Raw genomic sequence first — 16845 nt, forward strand, 5'->3', positions numbered from 1 at the left:
AAAGGACCGGCATGATGGACCGGTTGTCATAGAGACAGGACAGTTAATCAAAGTTGTAAGATGTGACCAGCTGCTGGGACTTAAAAGAGAACGGATAGGGGGGAAGAAGTCTACAGGGATGAACATGAAGGAATATAGTGATGCCGCAGCACTCTGAATGTGTTGCAGGAGCTTGGAGCAGGAGTTTGGCGCCCTGCTTTGTGAGTCTGCATCTGATCTGACAGATGGCGTGGAAAGCAAATCTGCAGGATTAAGCTGGTGGCTGCATTGCAGCCCTCTTATCATATTTGGTTGTTTAGGAAAACACTAAGGGATGCTCTCGGTTTCATTTTGGTTGCATTAATTGTGGAGGATAAATCTGAAAAGGGAATGTACATTTACTTAAGTACAATTTTAAGGTACTTAAGGGAAATATTGTACTTTTAACTCTACTACATGTAAGTCACAGCTTCAGTTACTTTGAATATGAAGACTTCGCAACACAAAGATACATTTAATTTCAGTTTAAACATTAAAAATTATGCATTGTTATAGATTAAAGGGGATCTCCAGTCGTTTAGTATTGCACCTGAGGAGCTTAGAAAAGATAAAACAATACAAAATAGCAGAATCAGGCTCCATAATATAAGTCAAACTCCAAAATGCTAAAATCCTACATTTCCCAAAACACTGAATACTGGATAGCATCTTTAATTGGACCCCACTTTCTTCCCTAAATGGCGACCTCTTCCAAACCCCACACTTCCAGTTAGCGACACAGGCTTTCTGTTTCCAGAGCAACAGAAGATAATATACAACTTTTTTCACAAGGCAAGTTCTCGTGACAAATAAACTGAGCTTTATGTGTAAAATTAGCTCCACCCTTTACCAACTACAACAGTAAAATGTTGCTTACACATGAAGCCGCTGTAATATTAGTTAATTGATCAAATACATAGTAGAATAACACTCACAGGGGCCATTTCTCTGCTAAGGGAAGATGAGCAGCTCTGTCTGTTCCAGATCATCCTCTCAGCTGTTTTGTGCTTTAGGTGTGTCTTTGGAAAAGCATTGAAAGCAGTGAGGCTGGTTAGAAAGGGGAGGAGCGGGGTGTAGGTAGAAAACAGTTATGCATGGTTAGAAGGAGAGGATTAGATAGCATTTAACCTGTATCAATGTTTTATTGTTTTACAATGGCAGTACAGTGAAATTAACAGTTGCTCATGCTATTGAGTTCATGTGTACATTACTGACATCTCTTACAGTGTTTCACATTAGTAAAGGTGAAGACTTTAACTGTTACTCTGTGGATAATCTTGAATTACATTACAATCAAGAAGAAAACGGTTACACTATTTGGATGTGCTGCTGCATGTGTGCAATTGTTTCGCTGTCTTTGACATTCAGTAGAGTGACAAACGCTGTACAAACGATTCGTTTAGCTAATGCTGGTACACATCAGTGAACGACCCCACAAAGAAGGCATTTTATACAGTGGTGTGTGTTGTGTACATTCCCTTTTACATTTAACATACAGCTGTAAAGCAAACACCGTCAAAGGCAAGAAAACACATCTGCTGAAAAGCAAATAGAGTCAACAGGTTTCACTGGAGACAGTAAGGTCATTCAGAATTGCTAAGGACAATGGACTTAATCTTTTTAGCAAATAATGTTGACGCACATACAGTTAAGAGTCGGTCACTTTGCTGAAGTAAGTTTGAGAAAGTCACATTTCCTTAAGGCCTCATTTAAACAACAAAGCTTAAGTGCCCTTTTTTTCATATACAACACACTTAATGCACTTTCTTCATTTTTTAACCAACGCAGAAAACATCCTGTACAATACAGTCTATAAAACTAGCAGTTCTCAACCTGGGGATCAGAACCCTGAAAGAGCATGTTTGGAATAGGACAATGAAATTAAAGGAATATTTGTTTCCTCAGTGATTACCAGTAAATGATCAGAATCAGAATCTGCTTCGTTGGCCATGTATGGTTTGTGCATACGAGGAATTTGACTCCAGTTTCCAGTGTCTCTCAGTGTATATACACACAGTACACAGCACCAATAATAATGTGCGGGGAGAGGAAGATAAAGATATGTTTCAAAAATGACTTGGCGTTTTAGCTTGCATCAGGGGGGCCCACGACAAGGCTGAGAACCACTACAAATTTATACAAGGCAAACATCAGCCTCATGTGTTCCAACATGGAACAAATTATCACTCCGATTGGCAATGTGATGGATGAACTAAACCAGTCTGCCAGCAGTATTCAAAAGACACAGTTGGCCCATCTCTAGAGCTGGATTCACTGAATGGGGCTGTGATGAAAAGAATGAGAGAAACCCTCAGCCGGAACAGACGGGGGCCCTTCTGTGAATCTGCCTGCAGAGGAGGAGTTAAAGCTCCTGCTCCAGCCCCAAACTGTGACATTACCAGATCTCCAAAAACACAAAGAGATCTTTGTCATGGACACAGACAACTGGAGAGGATGTCTTTGAAGCTGATCAACAAGTAAACTACAAACGGCTCCATCAAGGACTCTTCACTCATAGGATCACAACAGATATATTAGCTTCCACTGATGAACCAGCTGCTGGTTTGAGTAGAAAAAAAATTTTTTTTGAAAGCCTGTATACAGTATTGCAAACAACACACACACATACACAAACCCCTCCAATCCACAACCACTTGCTGGCTCAGACTGTAAGTCATAAACATAAAAAAACATCATAGTTAAGCATGATCACTGTGTGCATCAGGAAACAGTCCAGAGGAGGACATGGTGCAGCATTCATGATAAGTTAGTGTTATACAGTAGAGTCACATTCATTTATAAATCCTCTGCCAATTACGACAAATTAAACAAATAACATGACAAAAAGTTTCCAGAACACAAACCCCTCCTCCTCTCCAAATCACTTCCCTTAAACTGTGATCAGAGACACATTATCAGATCTACCTCGTGCTGAAGGTGCATACACGTGAACTATATATTCATAACAGCTTTTCCCGTCAGAATAATTAACCCTACCCATTATAAAAAGAGGTTATCACACTCAACATGTTTCAGTTTTAACTCACCTCTCACTTTCAGCTGTGAAACACTAAGCATATGACTGTGAGGTTGAATATACATTAAAAAGGCCAAAACTTTCAACCAACACAGACTCATATTGCTTTCTTTTTGAAAAGGCAAATAAAGTGGTCAAAAAGCTTTGATTTTTCAAACTCCAGAAGTAGCTTTCACGAGAGCAAGACACATTATTCGTACACCTAAATATGGTATTACAGCAGGGAAGTTGTCACATATCATGGAGGCTAGAATGTCTACTGAATGAAACTTGAAGGACACTAATTCACTTCTACAACTTAAAAGACTTTTCCAAATCATAAAGATCTTTTCTTCAAAAAAAAAAAAAAAGTGATCACCAGAGCTGCAGGATTGTGAATGTATCACTGACTTTCTTCATTGATATGAGAACGATCAGTCATCCAGCTGCAATGACCACACCTGATCACAACTTTTTATGCTTTCATCCAGTGCTTAAAGCCTGGCCTCTTAACGCCAGAATCAAACTCAGACAAGCTCACACAAGAAAACAGTATTTCTGACAAAAAAAAAAAAAAAAAAAAACAGCACAGTGTGATATAGGATGTGAATGGCTACAGAAGCGCAAAGCTGCCAAGCTGCACTGTCTGCTAGGCAGTTGTTTATCATCCACCGTGGACCAGTGCACCAACCTTAAGTGTCCTTATCACCCACGCTGGTTGGAAACAGTCTCCACAGGTCAGATGAGACACACACAGAGGGGAAACAGACACCCAGGAGGGGACAGCAGGCAACAGATGAAGCCCCAGGGTGGTGGCAGTGTCTTCAGTGTCTTGGTGTGTGGGTGTGTGTGTGTGTGTGTGTGTGTGTGTGTGTGTGTGTGTGTGTGTGTGTGTGTGTGTGTGTGTGTGTGGGCCTTGAAGGCACAGATAATCCAGTGACATCCCGAGTTTCCCAGGCTGTGGTGGTGGTGGTGGGTGGGCGTGGTTCAGGGGCAACAAAGGTTGTCTATGACCAGGGTGACGTCGATACCGTACACCTCCAGCAGGTCAACCAGGAAGGAGCGATCGCCCTGGGGATCCAGCCCCATGGCTCTCACGTGCTCAGTGGTTAGGGTGGGATCAGTGCTCCCTGCTACATCTGACAGGGTCTGGAAGATGCGGTTATTCAGCTCCATGAAGAACCTAGGACGGGATTAAAGACAGCCGCATCATGCTGTGTTCCTCTGCATCATATTAAAATAATCAAAGCATACTCTCGTTAAACAAACTGTCTGTGGTTATGACTCAAGTACACTGACGACAATGAATACACGTCAAGGACTCACAGAATGAAAAGATCCTCTTCATTTGACGTGCAGTCTCCATCCACCTCCTGAGAGTACAGCAACATTTGTCTGCGAAAAAACAGTCATCATCCATCATTATAAAAAAAAGAAATGGATCAAAATGAATCATTTCTCAAATTTTAATGCAAGAACGTAACTGTTATTGATTCAATTCTGGTACCGTTCATTTTACAATAAACATAATGCTATTTCAGCAGTATTTTACAGTTCTTATTGTACCTCTGTTCACTCAGTTTCCTGTACTTCTCCTTATCTGCCGCATTCAGTCGGAGCAGCGGCTGCAAGTGGCTTCTGTGTGTTTTCACATTCTGGTTATCAACGTAGACGTCGTATAGCCCCTTCTTCTCCTCAAAAATCTTCTCCGTGGTACCTTAACACATAAACATATGTTTATATATAATTCATTATTTCCATAGATAAAAAATTCAAGATTCTATTGGATTATCATTACGCAACACAACATTGTATAAAACAATTACAGATGTCGTCCTTTTATGCTACTCACAAAAAAACAAAAGTTATATAAATGAACGAACAATGGTGGTAAATTAACTATTAGCAGTAAAACCTCACTCACAGGCCACGTATGACATCTCCGTCTCCAGGGCAGTGATGTCGGCTATGTTGATGTAGAAGAAAGGCCGTAATTCAGGCACAGAGACACCGATTCCAGGCAGAGACACATTGGCCAGGGAGCAACAGCAATACACTACAGGAGCATGCAAAGAAGTGCATATTGAATGAAACATCTCCATGGAGATATATAAAAAAAAACAAAGAAACACTTTGGTTGTAACCTTTAGCATATTTATTACATCCTGTGCCATTTGTGTTAAAGAGTAACAAGAACAGAATCTGTGTTACAACCACCAGATTACTTGGCAGACTGTGTGTATGTGTGCATGTGTGTGTATTTAAGCTACTCACCTCTGTAGCAGACAACACCTACAGGAGGAGGGGAGAAGATGAGAAGACGTTTCCTAAGCAGTGCAAACTTCCACAGCACCATTATCTGCTCCCCGAAAAACTGGATGAACTGGGACATGCAGCCAGCTGGGTGGGTGATCTGCAGGGAGCAAATAGTGACAAAAACTGTTAGTTTTTTGTTGTTTTATGGCACTCAAGACTGAGAAAACACGAAACAACATATGTGTGTTCCAGTAAATTTTGGACCTTCATTTCTGGGTGCATGCAGCGGTTGATGGTGGTAACGCTCCAGGTTGGACAAGCAGTGACCAGGCCGTTTCCTATAGGTGGAAGAACTGCCTTCTTATCCTCATAGAAGGCCTCCAGTGGAGAATACTGGCCTGGACACTGCAACTGGTGTCTATAAGACAAGAGGAAGAGGAAGAGGAAGAGGAAGAGGAAGAGGAAGAGGAAGAGGAATTTATCAAGTGTGAGCCATCTCAGCATTTTCAGATTTGTATCACTAAGCAGATTAATCTTGCTAAATGTGCATTTAATTAAATCACATGTTACTTTCTGTTCAGTTGTGAGTTTTCTGCATATTCATCATCTGTCAGTATTGCTCTATCACAGCTCACAGCTCATGCAGTGAGTTTTAGAGACTTGCATGTACACTCACTGTTTGCTACACACTGTAAACGTAACGTACGTCTGTGTGGAGGAAATTGTGCATTCGGTACCAGAAGCTATTTAGGTCATCCATAATGCAAGATTACAGACTGCACTCCGTTAGTGTCCATCACTTGTTCTGACATTGCATTGTGGGATCATGCGAGGCCACTACATAAATACCTCTTTTCAGTTTGGTTTAACCACTTCAACCTTTCATGCTTCATTTCTCACACCATCTGTGTGCTACTGCAAAGTGACTGTAAAGCCACAGGAACCTCACATAATCTGAAGGCCGGATAGTCACACTCCATACAGAGGAATTCAGATGCACTTGTATTCGGGAGTATCCTCATCCCTTTGTATTTGTAACCTGAAGTTGTGGCTGTGTTATATATTTATACATAGTCAATGAGGAGATTAGGCTTCGTGAGAGGACTGAAGCAGAAGGGCTGAGTTACTGAGGAGAAAGACGCTGTCAAGGTTTCTTCCACTTCTGTGCTTAAGACGTCATACACAAAAACTGCATGTAAATAGGCTCCTGTGACGATAGCTGTAACTAGGACTCTGGGTTCATGTTTAATAGATGAGAACATTTTAAACAAAAAAACAAGTACAGGACGTAGACATACAAAGAGAAACTTGTAAACATGGTTGGGTGAGATATAAATAAGGTAAACAGAACACAAATAGTGAAAGGAAGGGTGACACAATAAGAAACGCAGAAAAGTAACTTGCACACACTGCTATCGCACCTGACTTGGTTCTCCAGGAAGTGCATGTAGCGGTAGAGCAGCGTGTAGGAGGGAGACAGGATTCCCACAGACTTCATCCTCGCTCCTCGCTCCAGCTCACTCTCCACAGGCATGTTAGCAAAACAGGCCAGCCCGAAGTAACAGCCTTTACGGAAATATCTAGCCAAAGGCAAAACAAAGAGCAGGAGTAAACACAGAGGTACAGATTTCTGACAGGGATTTAACAAACCCACTCCTCTAAAAAAAAACTACACTGGATTTCATGGTGTTTGACTGGTGGGAGGGAGTACGTACATAAAGTCACTGGTGATCCGATGGGAACCACTGGCCATTGACTTGAATTCAACTCCATCTAGGTTGATGTCGTGAGGCAGGCACCACTCTACCATATTCCCTGCCGTTCACACACACACACACGCGCACACAAACACACACACACAAAAATAAAATCATGAGATTACTTCCCATTTTTCCCTTACTTTCATTCTGACCACTTCCTCGAATTCTCAAAGTCTGTTTATAGTTGCAAGAAAGAACATGGGACAGTAAGATACAGCTACTGTAACTATCAAAACACTGACCTCTTCCATATGAAGCTGAACCACTGACAACCTGGCCTTGTTCTCTTCCTTATTTGACTGACTATTGATTTTATATCTGTCTATTTTCAATTATTTGTATACACATAATGGATTTGCATGAAATTCTACACTAAACCCCCCTCTCCTTAAGAGCATCTTGGGCTTCAGTTGTTTTACTGTTGCTCTTGCATGAGCTTTTTGACAGATTGCAAAAACTGAAAAACCAGACCAAGGAAGTTCACTTCTTTTGTTAGGGTTGCCCCAACAGAATTACAGTTATTTCACCACCTTGTCTTGTGAATCCACAGTGTTTAGGTGGATCTTGGCGTTTCACATTTTTACAACCCCATCTGACAACTCTAACTGTATATTCATCCTTCAACCCCATGACTCAATAACGCACTCAAGCACATCGGACAGAAGAAAATGACATTACAAAATAACAATATGTCCTGAGGTAATATAATTTCAGGAACTGTGGTTATCTGAGAATTTTAAATATGAAAGAGTATGCTGTTGCTACTGCCTGCATGCTTACCTGATCTCGTATCAAAGGTAACCACAAACACAGCCACGATCTGGTCCTTTTCCTCCCACTGATCCCTCACCGAGAGGCCGGGGAAGTGAACATTACGATCTGTGCCGAGAGGCTCCGGGCGAGTCCACCCGTGCCCACGGAGATCTGCACGCGGGCGGCCGGGGCTTCCGTCCCTGCTGGCAACAACAGCTGTTACACTCCTAGACGGGCTGCAGGTGATGGTGGTGGTGGCGGTGGCGGTGCTGTTGTCGCTGCTACTGCTACTGCTCCACCCATTACCAGCCGCAGTGCCCGTCTGTGTGCGCCGCCCGGCTGGCTGCGAACTTTTTTCCGCCGGAGCGTCTTCCTCCCGCGGCGGCGCAGGCGGCGGCGGGCCCGCCTGGTTCGGATCGGGCGGTGGGATCTCCTCCCAGTCCAGCAGTGGGGCTCGATCCGACTGCTCCACCATTGCGCTGCTGCCTTTGATGATACGGGTAGGAAGAGAAATAACACAGAAAGTCCGACGTCCGGTTGAATCGAGCAGGCTAAACACGCTGCTGGAGCTGGATCATGGTTTGCTGCTGCTCGCTGGGTTGTTTTCAATGGATCTGTAAGCGTGTCACATCCACTGACGGGCTGCTTTTCCTCCTCCTGTCTCACTGTTTTGATGACGTCGCTAACTTCCGCCCACGTGTCTATATTACTATTTAATACAGTGACCTAATTTTGGTTATGGGCTATTTATTTTATCCATACATATTATTGGACTATTCATATTGAACATCGTCAAATGTTTTACCCATTAATCTGTGTGACACAGCCTCATTCCCAAGGTCCCTCACTGTATTTTCATGATATTTTATTTTATCTTCAAATAAAATTAGTTTTCTCACGATAATCCCACAGTATGCATATATATCATTACATACATAGATGATTATATTGTTATGGTAACTGCATAAAAGTGTTTATGCGATTAACAGCCACTTTCAGTCAGGTGTTTTGTTTAGGAACATTTCAGCCAATCAGAGAGCTTGATGTGTTAAGCAGGCGGCATAGTTTATTTAAACAGGAAGTTATTTACATACAAGGCGCGAAATTCAAGCGTGGTGAGTGTGGTGGTGCCTGAGGCCACTCGTTCGTGAGTATATACATGATAAACATACATTAACTCAAAGTCAGATCACACACTGGTGTGTATATTAATGACAACAATGTGAAGCATCTGTTTAACTTTCAGATAAGTCTGAGAATAACATCACAGCTTTACTGGTGCTGCTTTTCAGTTGTCCTGCATGATTTGGTCGGAAGAATGGCCTAAAAAGTTAATCAGTAAGTAATATTGACTTGTTGATTAAATTATGGGTCTTGTATTGTGGAAGTGGAAGTCAACAAGGAGCTAATAGTAGTGACCTATCACAGTGGACACATGTAGGCCTGCTGATTTATTCATTGGGAGTTTAATGAGCAACATGTCGTCAATTTCCTATAATCTCCATTATCTTCCCAAGGACAATTAAATGCAGGCCTAATAATCTAAAGCATAACAACAATCAACATTGTAGTTATCTTCAGCATGGTGTTTTTGCTCTCTAAGAGCAGTCAAATGCAGGATTAAGCATTTTAATGGAAACTTTTGCCAAAATTCCAAGCATGGCGACGTTGTTTGATGGGATCAGCCAGCAGCTGGACTTCTCCAGCTGTGGAGAAGAGGGGAACAGCAGTGAAAACAGCTCCGATGACTGCGCCCCCAGGATCCGAAGTCCCAGGATCCGAAGTCCCAGGATCCGAAGTCCCAGGATCCAGAGTCCCAGGATCCAAAGTCCCAGCTCTGCATGCAGAACACCCAGGGTCCAACACCAGAGCAGCAGAAGCAACATCATATCTTCCCCTTTACAGTGCACCAGCCCCATACCTTATGCTGTCTGGAGTAAACTGAGGCTCTGTGACTCGCCCAGCACACCCAAGGTGGGGAATAATGATTAAAAACTGATTATCCATATTGCGCCCCTGTGATCTTGGATGATTTATCAAAGTGTCAAAACCTGTTTTAAGTTCACTGGGCTAAATTGCATTTCTCTTTTTTTCCGCCTGCAGAGTCTGCTCTCAAAGTCGTCTCACCCTTGCTCCACCTCTAAGATAAATCACAATCGGAGGACCCTGCGTCTCACATCAGCTGCTGCAAACCTCATCCAGGCACCTTCTGTCAACGTGAATCCTTTCACCCCTGACACTGTACGCAGGAACAGTCAGGAGCAGTGGAGGAATAGCTGTAGGAGTGATGAGGATGATGACTATGGACGCAGGTAACTGCTACTTGTTGTGATATTGTAGGTCTGTAAGGGTATGAATTGTAAACACTAGTTTTTTTCGACATTTTCAATCACAGATGAGGATTTCTGATGTTTCGGAAACTGCCCACATTTGTGATTTTAGAACATCTCACATTACAGGGAAGTTAGTCTTTTTCATATTATAGTGTATTTAAACAAACACTTTCTTTCCTGGCAGGTAGATTCTCATCACAATCCACCAAGGGTGAAATTGATTTTCTAACATGTGGTGGGGATTGAAATGGTTCCTTTCTGATTTAGTGCCCTGACACATACTGTACGCCTGACTTTAAATCCCTTACTAGTGTAGTTTAGTTCAAAGTATATAAATGTCTAAAGGCCCCTTTCATCTTTCAGGTTGAAACACAGCCTATCGTCATCCGAGGAGGATGACGAGGCCTTTCTCCCACCAAAGGTACAACTATTTTTATCTGTGCTTTCTGGTGAATGTAACCCTCCCTCTCAGATGCTTCTGATATGATTTCATCATCAGGCTTTGTCATCTTCTGCTGCCTCCTCACTCATTATTTTGTCCAAAATTACATGCTGCCAGCTCTACTTCCGGGATTTCTCTAAGGAATCTCCACCAAAGAAGGGGAAAAAAAAGCCGTCAGAATCTTCACAAAACACTTTCCTTGTGGAAGCGCTACCATATTTGGTGACGCATCAAACAGAAACCCTGGTTCTCCTGGCTGTAAACTCGAGACTGAAGGCTGTGACGCGTGTTCTTTCTTTAGAAATGTCTTTGGTTTTACCACAAGGCCCTCCGTCTGTTTATCTGGCAGAGGCGAGCTGTCCAAGCTTTCATGCTGTCACGCTACGAGAGTGAGTTCCTGGAGCTGGAGTGCATTGGCGTGGGCGAGTTCGGGGCAGTTTATAAGTGTGTGAAGAGGCTGGATGGCTGCTTATATGCCATAAAACGCTCTCGCCGACCCCTTGCAGGCTCTGCCAATGAGTGAGTCAGCAGCATGTCATTCTCTATCAGGCAAAATCAATCCTATTTTTTATATTTGGTTCCTGAATTTATCCATGACCATTAATATATCCTTTCAGGCAGTTGGCCCTAAAGGAAGTGTATGCACATGCTGTTCTTGGGCACCACCCACATGTTGTTCGCTATTATTCAGCATGGGCAGAGGACGATCACATGATTATTCAGAATGAATACTGTGATGGTACGTTTCACCTTTTTAAAATCAAAAGCACATTATAATAGTAAAGTTTACTCTAAATATCTCTAAGTAAGGCATTGAATTGTGGTTTAATACTGTCATCCTGTGTGTATACGTGCGTGTGTGTGCCAGGTGGAAGTCTCAGTGATGCCATTGTGAAGAAGCAGCTGCAGTGTGAGCTGTTTTCAGGGGCAGAATTGAAAGATCTCCTCTTACAAGTGTCAATGGGTCTAAAATACATCCACAGCTCAGGCCTAGTGCACTTGGACATCAAACCAAGTATGTCTCATGGAGCAGTTTTCACTTTGCATTTATTATTTTGTTCCGTCTAAACCTAACCTAACCTAACCTTTTCTTCAACTCTTTGTAGGTAATATATTCATTTGCCAGCGACCCAGCACAACTGCAGCAGTTGAGGGTGAGAGTGAGGAGGAAGATGATGGAAGCACTTCAGCAGGAGTCGTTTATAAAATTGGTATTACATTTGATGTTAAAATAAATGACTACCTTCAAAGTTTGTTTGCTGTTAGTTCTGATTCTTGTTTTATTCTGCAGGGGATCTGGGTCACGTGACATCAACCAGCAGCCCTCAAGTTGAGGAAGGGGATAGCCGCTTTTTGGCCAGTGAGGTCCTGCATGAGGTAAAAAAAAAAAATCTGCCGGTTAACTTTTTATCATTGATTTTATAAAAAAACAAACAAAAAAACAAGTAGTTTTGTAGTCTGAGCTGGTTACAAAATTCATAGATCCAGTCTTTATTTGCATTTTTTTCTAGCATCTATGTAAGCAGTCTCTCTGCTCCCCAGGATTACAGCCACCTCCCCAAGGCAGACATCTTTGCTCTGGGTCTTACGGTGCTGCTGGCAGCTGGGGCTCCTCCTCTGCCTCAAAATGGAGAGGAGTGGCACAGCCTTAGAGAGGGGAAGCTCCCCAAGCTGCCACAGGAGCTCTCTCCTCCCTTGAGAGACCTACTCCAGGTATTTAATTAAAGAAATTTGATTTGAGCTGCCACCCATGAATGTCAATTTTAATATAATACCAAAAACACTTAAATTCAGTCCTCACTGGCAAACAGTAGCTTGTTGACATTTTTTCTTTCAGTTGTTGCTGGATCCAGACCCGCTGAAACGTCCATCTGCCAGGGAGCTGTGCAAGCACACAGTCTTAAGGGAGGAGAGGACTGGGAGGCTGGCTGCTCAGCTACGCAGAGAGCTCAATGTAGAGAAGTTCAGGACAGCCATGCTTGAAAAGTAAGAAGGGATAATTAAAGCTGCATCAGTAATTCTGGGCTCCAGGCTACAACTCTTCAGCCATCAGTGGATGAAAGAATTAGACTCTCTCCCACCTTTCTAGTGTTATACCACAAAATGTGACCAGGAATAACAAGTCAAAGACCTATACACTTTTTTGCATATCAATAAATTTGTGTAAGACTTTACCCCTTCATAGTGTGTTGGAGTAATTATGAAATACTTTTATACTGCTGAAAAATCTCACATGATATCTGCGATGCATGTTAAGTGAAATGTTAGGAAATGTAAGCCTAATTCTGAAGCTCTGTTAAGAGCATGAATTACATAAATATGACCAGCAGGGGTTGCAATTTCATTTATTTGAAAACAACCTAATGACTGTTCTGCAAACCTGTATGACTACAAACTCCTACTCTTTCCATTTAATTTAACTTCATTTTATAAAGTTTAATATATTGGTCATTTAAATAATAACATGTTGAAGTCAGTCGTTTCCATTTCCCTCTACACAGAGAGCTCCAGGAAGCTCGTCAGGCAGCATTGTCACCCAAGCAGAACCTCTCTCTTGGGCTGAAACCTCCTGCCAAGATGGGCTCTCTACCTCGAACAGGGAGGAGGCTTGTTGGTAGGAAGACGGCACGATCCATGAGCTTTGGTTGTCCCGGATATGGAGTGTGATGAGTCAATGTGGGACATGGCATACATGTCCCATGTCCTGGCATACATGTCCCATGTCCTGTGTCAAGGACCGCATAGGTCCTTGACACTGCATAATGTGACTCCTGAAGCAAGCTTGTGGTTAAAAATGCAAGTGACAAGGTTTTCTACACAGGGACTGGAAGTGGAAATGACTGGACGGACAATCTTGTATGTTCCTTCTGAGAGGACAGATGTAACTGAAAGACTGTGGATTCCTTAACACCATTGGTTTGAAAGGATTAATCTGGTTTCAATGCATGTCACAACATCTTGTAACTGCTGTAGACCAATGTACCTGACCTGACTTATTTTATATATCATTTTTATTGTAAATAAACATTTTTAAGCATTTTATCAGATGGGGGTTGTTTTTTTTTTCTCATTTCTTTGTTGTCTTGTGTCTGATATCGTCAGACAAATCCAAAGCAGGGACTTTCCAGCAACTTTCCAGTGAAGTCGATAACCGCGGCAAACTGTCTGTGCCAGTGTGAAACCGCAACTAGGAACAGGCCGTCACGTTGTATTTGGGTTTGTATTCTTTTAATGCAGGTCACATGATTACATTGTTAATTACTTTACTGCTCTGCTAAAGTTCTTTGTCCTTGAAGTAATTTTCGCAAACGGGTCATATCTCTAAAATTATCCAAAGTCACACGACCGTCAATCGCTTAAGTTAGTATTATCAACTTGGTTCATAAAGTTAAAAATAAAAAAAATGTTGAGGCTATAACTAAGCAAAGATGAGTTGGACATACTGTAGGTTCTCTCGTATGCATTGCCAACTTTAGGAACATTTTAATTTTACATGTATTCCAACTGGCTACTTGTTTCTCTCTCCATTGTGGTTTTCTTATGTCCTGATGTTTATGTTTGGTTAATGTGCGGGCTCATCAAAGCGAATATCCTATCAAATGGCAATGCAGTGTTGGATGTTGGAATATCCGACGGTTTGTGAATGCATCGTGATGCACTGGACGATCCAGCACCCCCTCACCCCCACCAACCCGCCCTCGCATTTCAATGTAGAGAAACATTAGTTGAGGAGCTGCTGTTTGTTTAGATCTGCTGCTGGTTGCGCAGTGGGCTGTGATCTATGGCGCATCGCTAATCGAGTCCATTTGTTTGTGTGAAGTGAAGAGCTAACGTATGTGGCACAAGTAACGAATGTGAGTAAAAAGAGTAATTTTGCTTTTGCGTAATGTTAACGATAACTTCGATGCTCGAAAGCTAACGTTAGCTTAGCTTTTCGAACTAGCTAGACAGCCAACTGAAACATGGAAATGATACTTCCGTTGTTCACATGGTGCGTGCTTGTGAATGATAAATGATATGAATGTTTAAGTATCCTTTGTTGAAATTAGTCCGCTACTTAAGTTACTTTCCTTCAGTCACTTTTCTCTTTGATGGAACTTTTGAGTGGGGTTAGCAATGTTAATCTCAACACTTAGGTGTTTCCGACATGGTTGACTTGCTATAAATCAAATGAACACGAGTAGTTACTCTCATTGTTGTTGTCTAAATTACAAAGGCTGAGAGTGTTCAACAATGGACGAGCTGTTGAATACGAGTGGTGGTCAAAACACTGCCCTGGTCATTTTGGCCTTCCTTCAAGCAGACTGTAGCAACGTAGATTACAACAAGGAGCTTCATTCTTTGGGCACGGGATTAAATCTCACCCGGGACATCAACTGCAATGGCTCCAGGATACACACCCTGGACGATGGTGACCTTGAGACTGATGGTCATCCGGTCAGCTCTGTCTCAGGCTTTCTAAATGATATTCAGCCTTCGGTGGAACATCAGTGGCCTAGTGAGTAACTGAAACTAAACTAAGTTCAAACTGTGACATTACAGCTAGTTTCATAGTATCATAACAAACTCTGTCATCACATCAGCTGTTTCACGTTTCTCTGTTTGTGGCTGATTGTTCTCAAAGCAAAACTTTGGCTGGATGTATCAAAAATAAATCCACTTACAGACTCAAATCTGTACTTAAATACATCTTGACCCACATAATATAGAAGTTCTGACTGGCTGTTCTCAGTGACAGTAATAAAAGAACTTGTGACTCAAAGTGAAAGTAGGAAGAGGCAGCTGTATATGTGTCTTGTTGCTGTATGTTTACTTATGGAAACTTAACTTTCTTTCATTTCCCTGTTGAATCCAGAGACATTAAACATTATGTTGACTCAAGTATACTGATGTTTGGGCAATCTTGTTTTCCAGTAGGAAACCATGAGGCTGCAGCAGCCCCTCAGCAGGTTGCAATAGAGTTGAGAGAAATCGCAGACCAGCTTGAGCGCGAAGTTGTGGCTCAGGCTACCGTGAACCTGAGAAGAAGAATATCAGCCTCCAACTATGAAGTAAGTCTGCTCTGAGCATAGGGGATTTATGAATTGTAGATTATATGATGGCCATTATCTGTAATAACTAGGACAAACTTCTCTTATCACTGAGTAGTCGTCTTAGCAAGCATTTGCTGTCATGCCCTAATTTTTATGACAGGCGCAATGTCCCATGACATACTACGAGAGTTTAAACTGATGACTGAAATGATAATCCACAAATGTTTTGCTTTTTGGCCCAAGAACACTATTAATCTGCCATAATTTGTCTGAGGTACTGAGGTACTGACACAACTTGTTTTTTAGTTTGTAGATGATGGGCTAAATAAAAGCTATACACTCATTTAATGTATATATAACATTTGCTGTATTAAATGATGCCTCTGCTCTTTTTATTTGGCAGGTAATGTTTAATTTAAGGTTAATTTGATTTCATAACAATGTAGTAGTCTTTGTCTGCAGCAAGGTAACCCATGTCTGCTATAAAACACTATGATAAACCCCAAGTGATTTATTTTAAACTCTGCATTCTGTTATTTGTTTCTCAGCAGTGGAATAACTACCTTTCCCAGGAGGTGGAGTGGGTTATGAGGCACATCAGGGTCCCACAGCATCTACCCCATGAGCAAGTCATTATGGCCCTCACACTCACCCTGGTGAAGGGAGTGTGTCAGCAGGCCCCGCGGTTTCTGAAACACCTCTTCAACACTGCACTGCAGTACATCTGTAGAAGTACCCGGTGACTTTTGAACCGTAGGCTGAGAGGAAATAACAGAGAAAGAAGAGCGGATTCCGAAACTGACACCTGCTCCTCATGACCAGTCCAACTGTGAAAGGAGCTGTGTTGACACTTTTCAAACTAAAGGAAAGTGATAATGAATCATTTGATTTTCAAATTTTGTAAAAGGGAAATTGAAAATTGAGTTAATGACACTTGAAGCTTTTCATTACTTTATGTGCTCTGAATCTTAATGCTTCTGTTAAATCTTGCTTAAAAGAGTATCTTTTCATTCCATACTTGAAATATATGATTGTATTCAGTCAGTTTTATATTTGGTATATGAATGTAGACAGTATATTGTGTACCTTGGAACAAATAAACAGTGTTATTCCTGAGATTTAAGTTTACTTTCAATCATAAAATAAATACTTTGAGATTTTATTTTGTATCCTATAAACATTAAGTTTGTAAAATTGAAATTTAGACACTGAAGCATTTTAACAAACGACCACA

General features: G+C 41.8%; 3 protein-coding genes across 6 annotated transcripts; 2 read left to right on the forward strand and 1 right to left on the reverse strand.

The window, feature by feature from the left end:
* Positions 1 to 1140: 1140 nt before the first annotated feature.
* On the reverse strand, positions 1141 to 8422 carry dennd11 (DENN domain containing 11). The gene is made up of 9 exons (XM_023421238.2): positions 7831 to 8422; positions 7006 to 7105; positions 6712 to 6870; positions 5555 to 5708; positions 5309 to 5447; positions 4959 to 5090; positions 4601 to 4751; positions 4361 to 4429; positions 1141 to 4217 (listed from the first exon to the last, which is right to left on the reverse strand). Exons 1-9 carry the CDS (start codon positions 8276 to 8278, stop codon positions 4022 to 4024), a joined length of 1548 nt encoding a protein of 515 aa, XP_023277006.1. The 5' UTR covers positions 8279 to 8422; the 3' UTR covers positions 1141 to 4021.
* Positions 8423 to 8444: 22 nt separating this feature from the next.
* On the forward strand, positions 8445 to 13623 carry wee2 (WEE2 oocyte meiosis inhibiting kinase). 3 transcript variants are annotated; one of them, XM_087177967.1, is made up of 12 exons: positions 8445 to 9141; positions 9462 to 9777; positions 9907 to 10115; positions 10500 to 10557; positions 10928 to 11097; positions 11196 to 11317; positions 11447 to 11593; positions 11685 to 11789; positions 11870 to 11955; positions 12121 to 12291; positions 12416 to 12564; positions 13080 to 13623. In XM_087177967.1, exons 2-12 carry the CDS (start codon positions 9463 to 9465, stop codon positions 13243 to 13245), a joined length of 1698 nt encoding a protein of 565 aa, XP_087034093.1. In that variant the 5' UTR covers positions 8445 to 9141; position 9462; the 3' UTR covers positions 13246 to 13623. The 3 variants fall into 3 exon arrangements, 2 of the variants coding, with proteins under 2 accessions (XP_087034093.1, XP_023277027.1); XM_023421259.2 differs by lacking the exon at positions 8445 to 9141 and having other exon boundaries at positions 9149 to 9777; XR_015438152.1 differs by lacking the exons at positions 8445 to 9141; positions 13080 to 13623 and having other exon boundaries at positions 9148 to 9777; positions 12090 to 12291; positions 12416 to 12551.
* Positions 13624 to 14274: 651 nt separating this feature from the next.
* Positions 14275 to 16727, forward strand: bida (BH3 interacting domain death agonist). 2 transcript variants are annotated; one of them, XM_087177968.1, is made up of 4 exons: positions 14275 to 14432; positions 14795 to 15076; positions 15493 to 15629; positions 16160 to 16727. In XM_087177968.1, the coding sequence occupies exons 2-4, from the start codon at positions 14812 to 14814 to the stop codon at positions 16352 to 16354; spliced, it is 597 nt and encodes a 198-aa protein (XP_087034094.1). In that variant the 5' UTR covers positions 14275 to 14432; positions 14795 to 14811; the 3' UTR covers positions 16355 to 16727. The 2 variants fall into 2 exon arrangements, with proteins under 2 accessions (XP_087034094.1, XP_087034095.1); XM_087177969.1 differs by having other exon boundaries at positions 15496 to 15629.
* The last annotated feature ends 118 nt before the right edge of the window (positions 16728 to 16845 follow it).

This window comes from Seriola lalandi, unplaced genomic scaffold, assembly GCF_002814215.2.
Source record: "Seriola lalandi dorsalis isolate HSWRI2012SDOR001 ecotype SW California unplaced genomic scaffold, Sedor1 jcf7180002054671, whole genome shotgun sequence".
Lineage (NCBI taxonomy): Eukaryota > Metazoa > Chordata > Actinopteri > Carangiformes > Carangidae > Seriola > Seriola lalandi.